Here is an 11,454-nt window from a genome sequence, read left to right as displayed (position 1 = left end):
CTAAATAAAGCTGCTACTTTTTTTGTACATCTTGTTGGTGACTTGTTCTTCGCAGAACCAATTTTTATTGCGTGCACTCGAAGCTGTTGTGTGAAGACAGCATCTCTATTAGAGGAAGCTGGGCTTTTACCGAGCTCTGAAACCTCAGTGAGTAACAGGGTGGCATTTACAAGAAAAACAGAGAAGGTCATTTGATCAAGGCTTATGAGAATGAGGAAGCATTTTTTTTTTCCTTTGCGTCTCATTGCTCCGTTAAAACTGGCAAATGCGAAACATAAATTCAGAAGAGAAAACACAAAGTAACTCATTTCAAAGTCAAAGAATAAAAGTTGAAAACATGTAAAACCTGAAAGTTGTGCTGCAATTTAAATTTCACACAATTAGCCATTTTCTGTTATGACATGACAGTACTCAGCTCTCTGCAGTATCAAAATTATATATTTATATAAACAAGGAGAAAAATAAAGATTGACAAACGCTGAGTGAGAGAAATGCGTTTTATGATGCTCCAACTAGAAATAAAACTCAGTCATGAGTGGTTCACTTGAAGTATTTTACTCTACAGAAGGCAGGATACACAWTTATAATCACTTACAGCAGAAGWGAAACTTCATAGTAATATCATTTTGGTCAGGGCTTCATGGCACAGTACAATCACRTAGGTCCAGAGTTTTCTCTCCACATCTGCACAGCAGAATTTGGGTTTCTCTAAAAGGTCTCAACATTTAACACCTGCTTAAACAACGAGGAAAAAGTATAAAACATCTAGGACAGGGGTGTCCAAAGTTGGTCCTCAAGGGCCGGCATCCTGCATGTTCTAGTTCTCTCCCTGGTTTTATACACCTGCATCAAATGATGGCTGAKTAGAAGGCCTAAGCAGAACATTGACTTGATGAGGAGGCTGTTACTACCACTAGGGAGAGAACTAAAACATGCAAGACGCCGGCCCTCGAGGACCGACTTTGGACACCCCTGATCTAGGAGAAGATCCACGTCAAGAAGAGTCTCCTCCTTCCGGCTTCCTGCAATTAAAGCTTTTTAAGGCACCTGCTTGAAACCAAACCCAAACAAAAAGATTCAAACAGGAAAATGGACCAAGTAGATTAGCCGTTCCTTTTTTTTGGTGATCTTTTTTCTGCATTACTCAACTTTCAGAATATTTTTATGTAGATCATAAAATCATTAAAAAAAAAAGAAAAAAAAAGTCTCACTGCAAAAACACAAAATCTTACCAAGTATTTTTGTCTAGTTGCTCATGTGTCTTAATACACATGAATTAAGACAAAGTTAACTTACAGGTAACTTCAGCAAGCGCTCATTTTAAGTTTAGAAAAAAAAAAAAGTACTAGTACCACTGGCAGATTGTTACAGAGCCCCTAAGGGGACATGGAGAAAAAAAAAAAAAAGAAATCCCGACTTATTATCTCGAGAAACTAAGTCGAGATCCCGACTTATTATCTCGAAAGTCAGGATCTCGAGATAATATTGTAAGTCGGGATTTCTTTCCTTTTTTTTTTCTCCTCCATGTCCCCTTAGGGGCTCTGTAGATTGTCACTTATTACATGGGGAAAAATGTCTTGTTATAAGTGAAATAATCTGTCAGTGGAACAGTACTTTTTTTTACTAATATTAATTATTTACTTGAAACAAGCTCCTATATCTTGCTGAAAAGTTACTTGTCTGTTAGTTTTGTCTTATTTCAAGTGTACTAAGATATTTTGCACTAGAAACTAGACCAAAAGGTTTTGTGTTTTTGCAGCGTTGATATGGCGGCGGTCTGCAACTTCTGCATAACCGATCACAACAGCTTAGCTGAGTGCAAAACGCAATCAGCAAATCTCACAAGTTAAACGAAAAGAAGACAAAAATGCAAAATCATTTATAAAATTAATAAACAGGGTGATTAAAATCTGTGCTTTAAATGTTCTGTTACAAAGGGCTTCAGAAATCTCTCACAGCATTAATAAATCATCCCTGGTTTTTGACACTCACACGTTCTTTTATCCTGTAACAAGTTGTTGAATAAAATCTAAACTTTGTGAAAATCCGARAAAGATAGAAAAGTATTAAGTCTTAATGACAAAAACACCTCGACATCTGGAGATTTCAGGGTTACACGCATCAGTTCACACACACACACAAAAAAAAAAGCTTCCAGGATTTTTCAAGTAAAATCCGAACACTTTGAGTTGAGGCATTTGTTGGCATGAACCTCAGGCTTTTGGCAGCATCACGGGGAGAAAAGCACAGACTTTATGTASTCCAAGGTGGTGATGTTTGAAAGCATTTCTACGTGCTCGTTGCCCGGCAACTCTTTGAGAATGACGGGCTGCTTCTGCTGTCTCTCCCACCGCTTGCACTGCACGGCGCTCCACAGGTTGACCGTCCCGTCCCCGTCGCCGTACGTCACGTTGGGCTCCACGTTTGGGAACTTGTCCGAATACTGGAAGGCCTCGGGCGTGGGGACGCCGTGGCCGTACAGGCAGTGGACAGCGACGCCGGGGGCGGTCAGGTTATACACCAGCGGCTCGGTGTCCTTGCGCATCAGCCAGCCTTCTGCGAAACCGATGTCTGAGTAGAATTTCTCGTAGTCCTGCACGGTGTAGTTGTTGGTGGGGGTTTGGACCAAAACCTGGAGGTAAGGAAAATAAAAAAAAAAAGATTAAATAAGGCAGCAGAATGGGATTAATCCAAGAACTTTTACCAGTTCTGATCAATTTTCTGTTTGTGACATTTTTTTTCAATAGGACTTCATTTTGGTCAATGTGGTAATAAGCAGGTAAAAGGTCAACAGATTATCTACAGAGGAAAACCTGAACAAAAGGTGGAGGAGAGGAGACCAAATACTGGCAATTAAAATAATATCCAGTCAGATGTGCATAATTTAAGGATTAAGTCATAGATCACAGACCTGATCTTTGGGCCAGGTGTGGGCGTACGGGAGGAGCCAGGTGGTGGAGACGGCGGTCCGTTGCTGTGARCGAATCTGCAGTGGGCTGATCAACGTGATTTTGTCATTGTCACCTAAATTTTGGAGAACAAAGAAAATGAGGTACAGAGAACTGAAAGTCAGGAGATTATTTCTGACCCAGAGTTTCACTCTCTGGTTTCCTGAGAAGTGCAAGATGTTTCTTCTTGATCTTATTTTACAGTTTCAYGCATCCTTTGATGGACAGAAGCACAACAAAGTTTCTCTGAAATGGAAGAMAAATTTCATCTCATCTCACATTCTACAGGCCTCMGTTTATATTTTGAACAATTAAAAAATTAAAAAAAWWYTTTTCAAAGAATCAGTATTGTTTATGCGTCCCTGCTTTAAAACGACATATTTTGGTTTCTGATGTTAGTTTAGTTTTGATGTTTTTTGAAAGTCAGCACAGCTTTCACGCTCTTACCGGATGTGACCACGCGGAGGGTTTTGGCCACGCCGGCCCATGGTGGTCCCAGACAGATGAAAGTTTGGATGTATTTGTCTTTCCAGGCCTGCGGCTGCTGGTTGAGAAAGTACAGCGTGTACAAGTTCCCCATGCTGTGGGCGATGAGCACCACGGGCCGTCCGGCTTTTTCCGCCATCTCCTCAATCATCTTCTTCAGATCCTGGGAATAATTTTTATTTTCATCTAGAAAAAAAAGAAAGACAGAACTGAGACTCCGCTCACAGACCGAGTCGTGGCATTTTGTCGTTTTAGCATCGGTGCCTACTCGGTGCTTTCCTCCAGTCGTACGGCGCTCCCCTCACGTCGTCGTCTCTGGTGTAGCCCCAATCCACCAGCGCCTGCACRATGGTGAAGAAATACATGCCTGGAATACACAATCATGAGGTATGTTAGATAAATACACCAGATRGTTGTAGTACAGAGTTAAAATAAATAAATAAAGATTTAGAAATGTTGAGCATAAGGGTGGCACATATAAGTTTATGTACGCCCAATATTTTTTTTTCCTTTAAAAAAAATTTAATTGTGGAAACATGCTTAGTTTGTTTCACTGTAGAATAGCTGACAGTTTATTGTGTTCATCAGAGAGAATTTGTGACGGTTGGGTTTTTGCAGACATCACTCTGTATTTTAAATCATTCAACTTTGAAAAACATCTCAAGTTCTCCACTAGATTTAGGCCTGAACTTGGACTACGTCAGCAAGAGCATGCTTTAGTCTAAACAACTCCGCTGTGGCTCTGGTTGCTTACGGTCGCTGACTGGAAGGTGGAGAAAAGACTCCAACCCAGCCTCTAATCTTTTTCGGTTTTTGTTCTTACGGTATCTAGCGTCCCACAGCATGATGCTACAACAATAATTCTGCATGGTTGCAGAAAGTGTGTTAAAGTGCAGTGTTTTTTTTTCCCGCAACGCACAAAATTTGGCATGAAAGGCTGATCAGAGCTTCTTCTTCTTCCACATGCTCCCTGCGTCCCCTTCAATGTTTGTGGAAAACTGCAAACAGGCCTTCTTATGGCTTTCTGTCAATGACAGCTATGCAGACAGATTGAAAGCAGACGTACTCTTCGCCATGTGCGTGTAAGTTATTCTCTCAGTTTCCCGTTTTCTGAAGCCCTAACAAATGGCCGCTCATGCTGAGGCTAGATCTGATTCCTTTCTGTTAAAAATTACATATTCTTCTTCCGATGCTTGATCGGAACGAGGGGTCGCACCAAATTGTAGATTTCAAAMATTTTTTCCAGTTTTTTTTTATTTTTTTAATCKATTAATGAGATATTCCWTAATTTATGTAGCCAACATGTTTGCTACACGTTTTAGAACCTGGAAATGTCTCTGAGAAGAAGTTATTGGAGTTTTGTTGAGGTCCAAGGTTCTCAGGTTGGTGGAGCTCACAGGTCTCTCCTAGGCTTCTTTCWCTCACCCACACTGCCCTTGCTGGGGTCCAGGAACTCCAAGGAATACGTCTTTCCGAATCCCGGGACTCGAATCTCCACACCTGGTGGAGAGTCGGAGGTGTGTGTGATATTGTTGTAGATCAGCCTGCAGAAGTAGACACACACACAAATCTGGATCAGTTCTGCATCCGTGTGGCCCACCGAGTTTTGGAAGTTCAACTTGAACAGAAACGGTTCCCGTTTTCAGTCCCAGAGTTCACCACATTATTTGTGATGTGGGAATGGAACTTCTCCGTCTCTGGTTTTTGTGTCCACCAAGCAGATGCGAGAGCAAAGGTTTGGGTTTTAACCAACAGCTGCGACTGTCCAGATTGCAATGTTATGACCGTTTGCTGTGGAATTAAAATGTCAAGATAATTTGACATCATTACTGTCAATGTGAAGAAGTATTTTGAAATAACATTCTTAATATTGTTTTCCTCTCTCACACGTACATTTTAATCGCCTTCAATATGCTAAAAATAGACATTCTCAGTAGTAACTTCCACACCAAAGAGCAGCAGTACAAGCTCCTCAGCTCTGATGCATTACTGGATTGGGGAGAAATTTGATTTTCCAACCAGCCWATCAGCAGCCAAGCTCAAGCTCTGAACGCTGTAAAAGAGTGAATAGCAGCCAAGATCCAAAGAAAAACTTTGCTAATGAAGGACAGAGTGAAAGACTTTAAGACTGTCTGCTTAAAAATAAAAATCTAAAGTGATAAGAGTTGGTTTACAGCAGGGATCTTCAAACTCCTGTCCTCAAGAGCTGCTGTCTTACAACTTACAGATTCATCCCTGCTCCACCACCTGAATCAGACGGTGGAATTACCTCTTCAACATCCCATTGACTTTGGTAAAGGCCTGCTAAGAAGCCATTTATTTGATCAAAGTGTGTGTGGAGTAGCTGCTGAGGACTGGAGTTAGAGACTCTTTGCACAGTATTACGTAAAGCCTGAATAAAGACGCAAAAAGCCTTTTCTGAATGAAGAAAACGATTGACCTTTTCACTTTTCACCACTGGGAAACACTAAGCACTGCAGTCAGCTATAAGAAATAAGGCCTATAATTTTTTATTTATTTATTTTTTAAACACAGTTCCAATCTTAATTCGGCTCTGAAAGATACTCCCACCCACCTCATGTTGTCTATCCAGCAGTCAATAAGGATGGGCACCAGCTGCTCCACGTCGAGCCACAGAGTGAAGAAGTTTTTCGTCTTCTGGTAGCAGAGGTAGTGGACCCCTCCGGATTTATTCAGCTTCGCCTCCAGCTGGTTCCCCAGATCCCCCGGGACTGCAACGAGCAACACGCAGAGTCACCTCACAAACTGACCAAAGAGTCTGATCACAATGTTTTAAACCACAAAAATACATCCAACCGCCTAGAGAACCAAATGGTTGATCTTTTATCTGACAAAACAAAAAAAGAAGAAGAAAAAAAATTTAAATCAGGATTTAATAGAGTCTATAAGAAATTTGTGCAAAAATGGTTAAAGTGGGCTGCACAGTGGCGCAGTTGGTAGAGCTGTTGCCTTGCAGCAAGAAGGTTCTGGGTTCGATTCCCGGCCTGGGGTCTTTCTGCATGGAGTTTGCATGTTCTCCCTGTGCGTGCGTGGGTTTTCTCCGGGTACTGACGGGTGTCAGGTTAATTGGCCTCTCCAAATTGCCCCTAGGTGTGAGTGTGTGTGTGTGCATGGTTGTGTGTCTCTGTGTTGCCCTGCGACAGACTGCATGGCGACCTGTCCAGGGTGTACCCCGCCTCTCGCCCGAAACGTTGGCTGGAGATGGGCACCAGCACCCCTCCCGACCCCACTGAGGGAAAAAGGGTGCAAGAAAATGGATGGATGGAATGGTTAAAGTTAAAAACATGTTTATATTTGAAAACATAAAAGCAGCAACACTACAGGTAATTAAAGTCTTGAATATCAGCACACGCTGTGTGTGMGCGCACATGCGCACACACACGCTGTGGAGTGAAAATCCCTGCCTGCCTGGTTTCATTGAAAAAGAAACATGAAGAGGAGCAAGAAAGCTGCAGTCTCCAGGTTTTGATGCAGCAATACTGTCTTGTTGTTTTCCAGCAGGGCCAACCACATTCTGCAAGCATTTTAATACCAAGGCTCTAAATCGTAAAGAAATCTGTCCGGACATGTTATTCAGTCAGGGTGTGAAACAGGAATGCAGCTCAGGTGATGATGAGCTGAAATCATGAACCATTTCTCTTTCTGAGCAAACATACAGCTGCAGATCTCTTCAGTTTATAAAAATTCTCCATACTTTTAATGTTTTCCTTTCACTTAATTTTACCCCATTGTTAAAAAAAAATACAAATAAACAGACCCCAACCCTGACTAATCATGATTATGAATTGCAGCTATTTAATGTGTAAATGTGCCCCCTCTATTCAAACACTGAAAAAAATAAAGAGTGAAATCAAGGATGGTATTTTTTGCCGTACTGATGATCATCACTCAGCCTTTCGTCATCCTGAAAAGTTTACGCAACACAAAGTCAAACATGTGGGCTACATGTTTGATTGTATGCATTGATCTTAGTCAAAGGTTGCTGCAGCATTTCACCACCAGCTGCTGCGCCATTAGCGCAAACAGCAGGACACTCAGAATAATCTCCCTGAAAACAGACACCGCATTGATCCGAGTCGTGAAAACGATTCTTRATTTCACAGAGTCGTCACGAGTGGAGGGTGCCCATTCTCCAAAAAATGTTTTTGGAAGAAATCTGTTCCGAGTTACTAAATACTGGGAGTTTATGAGGCTGTTATTTCTCTTTTCCACAAGTTTAGTCAAACAACACATTGGAGATCAGAGCMGCTCCACAGCCTTATCAAGCTAATGTGTTCAGACAAGAGCCTGTGGCTTGAACAAACAGAGATAAACGTCTCCAAACTCGACCCTCCAAMCACAGAACGAGAAGATTTTTTTTTCTTTCCCCCTGAGAATTAGACAAATGTTTTAAACKGAATCATAAATAAGAGTTATTGAGCACTAAAGAGAGTGGAAAACTCCCAAGAGATGTAATTAGGTTATCAGTAAAGCTAAATGGCTGCTGTGCTGAAGAGTCAAATTCAAGCTGAGTGGAGTCATATGACCAGAAGACTTCTGGACTCACACATGATAAACAGGTCTTGAGTCATCCCTTGTGTTTCCATCTTGTTTTCCAATGGAGGAATAATGTAAAGCAGAGGAGTGTAAATAAACTACAGGTAAATAAGCTGAAAAAGTGGCAAGGAACCCTTCACCCCTCCTATAGAAATCAAATGCTACATGCCAAACTATAAATTACCTCAAAATATAATTAACATACTTATTTTTGTGAGTTCATAAATTAAAGGGAGATTTCACAAATCAAACTGTATTCTTAGAGAGCTTTTTATTCCATTAAAAAAAATGCAATTGACTCGATAATAAAAGTCGCCTTACAGGTTAAAAAACAAACAAACAAACAAAMAAAACAGAGAGACTTTTTTTCATGTTTTTTTTTATAATAAGGGAAATAGTTTCACTGTGATTAACAAAAAAACGTTTCTGGACACGTCTTGCGTTTGATTTTACAGGCGCTTCTACACAGCCATTTACCACCACATTTTAAATCCGTGGTGCATTCAAGTCAAATCGTGCAAAAGGATATTAATACTAAAAATAACTGCAATGGATCCCCCCCMCACCCCCCATAAATWAAGATAAAAAATAAAAAATACATTTTCAGGCGCTTTTACGGGTGTACACTGACCTGATAAAATGACATAATCTAACCAAAACTCCAACTTGTTCTATATTGGCCATTTTAAAAATACTCAAAAATACTCAAATTTGATCAAATCATATCTGAAAATAATCTAATCACTTATACACCAAAGTATAAAATTAAGAATGGATTTATGTACAGACATTAATACTAATTTTTATTTCTTCTTCCCTTGTGCTACGAGACTGAAAATCTACATATTTTTTATCCTAGTTTGACATCATTTCTGTGGTGCGGMKGTCCACGGTACTGGACAGTGATTATGACCTCAGCATTAATTTGAAACAATCGTTTAGCTGTGGCTTAAAGTTGAAATTTAGCTTGCTTAAAGTTGAAATTTCTAGTTAATTTTAGTTTGATTAACTGGAATTTTTTTTTTTTTTTAATCAAATAGTCTGATAAGGTTTTCAAGAACCTATATTGCAAAAAAATATTTGATTTGATATCCAAAAACAAATCAAATATGTTTTTGGATATCAAATCAAAGCCATGTTCTGATTCTGATTACTGGGCACAATGTATATCTTAAATTTAGGATCTAACTACAACGTCCATAAAATAATGCATGTTTACACGCTTAATGTCCTCTGTTGCTGACGGTAAATTGACTGTGATGTCAATTTACCATCATTTATTTTCCACACAATAAGGCAGAATATTTTATGACAGTAACTTACAATTTGTTTATAATAGTCACACCTTCCTTCCTTCCATCCATCCATCCATCCATCCATTTTCTACACCCTTGTCCCTAATGGGGTCTGGAGGGGTGCTGGTGCCCATCTCCAGCTAATAGTCACACCTTTTTCAATGTAAATTATTAAGACACAATATTCAAATAATTCTCGACCCACACATTTTAACTTAGTATTGTTAAAATTATTTTAAAGCTTTCCGAGATGAAATTATTTATTTTTACAAGCAACTATTCAGGAGATTTAGCCCAACCCGACTGACAGCAGGTTTAGTCAAATTACTGAACAAATCCAATATAAAATGGTTAAACATTTGGAAAGTGTTGCAAAAGAGTTTGACATTTGATAATACGTCTTTGGAGTTATTAAGTGTCCGAAGTTATCAAGTGTACTTGAATACACCATGAGGCTGTAGCCATAAAACGCCGTGTGAACGCGCAACGTGATGCMGAACTGAACTCGACTCAACAGCACTTGTCACATTAATAACTAGACCTTATCAGAGGAGGAATCCCGTAAAACAGCGAAATAGTCCGTTACATGAGTAAGAACCTTAGTTCTAACCCCAACACACCTCTATTCTCAACGCGGAAATATACGGACGTGAACTTTYTTGAATACAATTTCCTCGTTGCTGGTACACCCTGTACCCCAGCATGAATTAAAAAGAACCTGGCAGCACTTGGTTTTAACTCTAAGATGATATTTTACACCCGGATATGACATAAGACAAAAATATACGCCTTACTGAGGACGACGGGGGGTCTCTGGCTCTGGCATGACTTGTTCTGGAGGCATTCTTCCGCGGGTCTGCCGCTGCWCGGTTCCAAAAACAATAACAACAAGCCGATGCAGAGGGCTGTTAACCGGTGCCAGCCCGCCATGGCTCCCGATGTGGCATAGCCGGTGGGTCACTGTCGGCTCCTCTGCGTGTGCTAGCAGGCACTGCCGCCCGCTGTTTCTTTTGTCGGTTAAATACCTTCGATCATCTGATCAAACCACTTCAGATGCCGAYGATGAGTAAACAACTGCAGATCACGAGGTGCAGATTGCCGAGCAAATCAAACAGTAGCCTTGAGTAATCGACGGCAGAGTCGATTCAGACGTGATGAACGATAAACAATCGATAAAAGCCTTTGTTTTGTTGTCAGTGCACAGGATTCCCTCGCAGTCTCGAAATGTCTGGAATTTGACTTTAACAGTATGGACTATTGGTGTTTCCAGACGTTGTTACTTTATCTTATCTAAAACACAAGATAATTTGTAAGGCTCTTTGTCTTTGCCATGATTTAATCTTAATTTACATAATTTGCAAAATCTCATCTTGTAAAGCTTATTGTTAGCTTTTTTTTTCTTTTTTTTTTTAGCATTTTTCTATTGGCCTACAATCAAATAAATTGTGTAAATATTTTTCTCCCAGTCTTTTCTTTTTTTACTATTAATTTTCTTAATTGTATGCGAGGATAAATACATTACAAAAAGTAGTATTTGGGAAAAATACTTCAAAATAGATTGTACACAGGGTCCCAGTTTATAGATGCTGAGTAAGGCACAGGAGACATTATTTAAAACAATTATCGGAAATGACTACTTCACTGAGTTTTTTCCTTTCTTTTTTTTACTCCTCAGGTTTTTATTTTCAGTCGTTCATAAAGCCTTTTAAATTTCAGCTTGGAAAATTATGGAGCCTGAACATCCTTTATTTAAAGGAAGCATTTAAAAAATACCATTCTCAACTTTGCACCACACTACTTTGTAATAGTGCAGTTTTTAAAATAGTTTTAGAACTCCACAGTAGGCTATATTAAAGTTATTTCCTGTTGAGCATTTCAACGGAAATATCAATTTCTCTGACTTTTTAATGCCGCATTTTAGATATTTTTCCCTTGTTGGACCTACATTAATTTATTGTGGTACATATTAAAGATAAATTCAGTATCAAACAGGAGCAACAACAAAACAAAGAAAAACAGATGACCATGAAGAATTTGATTTGGAAAGATGGAGGAGACAAAAAGTTCACACACACACACACACACACACACACACACACACACACACACACACACACACACACACACACACACACACACACACACACACACACACACACACACACACA

General features: G+C 39.8%; 1 protein-coding gene across 1 annotated transcript; it reads right to left on the bottom strand.

The window, feature by feature from the left end:
* Positions 1-1,697: 1,697 nt before the first annotated feature.
* Positions 1,698-10,434, bottom strand: pla2g15 (phospholipase A2, group XV). The gene is made up of 7 exons (XM_008411672.2): positions 10,081-10,434; positions 6,010-6,166; positions 4,860-4,978; positions 3,703-3,801; positions 3,396-3,620; positions 2,912-3,024; positions 1,698-2,632 (listed from the first exon to the last, which is right to left on the bottom strand). Exons 1-7 carry the CDS (start codon positions 10,214-10,216, stop codon positions 2,231-2,233), a joined length of 1,251 nt encoding a protein of 416 aa, XP_008409894.1. The 5' UTR covers positions 10,217-10,434; the 3' UTR covers positions 1,698-2,230.
* Positions 10,435-11,454: the final 1,020 nt, after the last annotated feature.

The sequence above is a fragment of the Poecilia reticulata genome, linkage group LG6 (assembly GCF_000633615.1).
Source record: "Poecilia reticulata strain Guanapo linkage group LG6, Guppy_female_1.0+MT, whole genome shotgun sequence".
NCBI classification, from domain to species: domain Eukaryota; kingdom Metazoa; phylum Chordata; class Actinopteri; order Cyprinodontiformes; family Poeciliidae; genus Poecilia; species Poecilia reticulata.
Note: the sequence above shows the minus strand (reverse complement) of the source record. Positions and strands in the feature narration are given on the sequence as shown.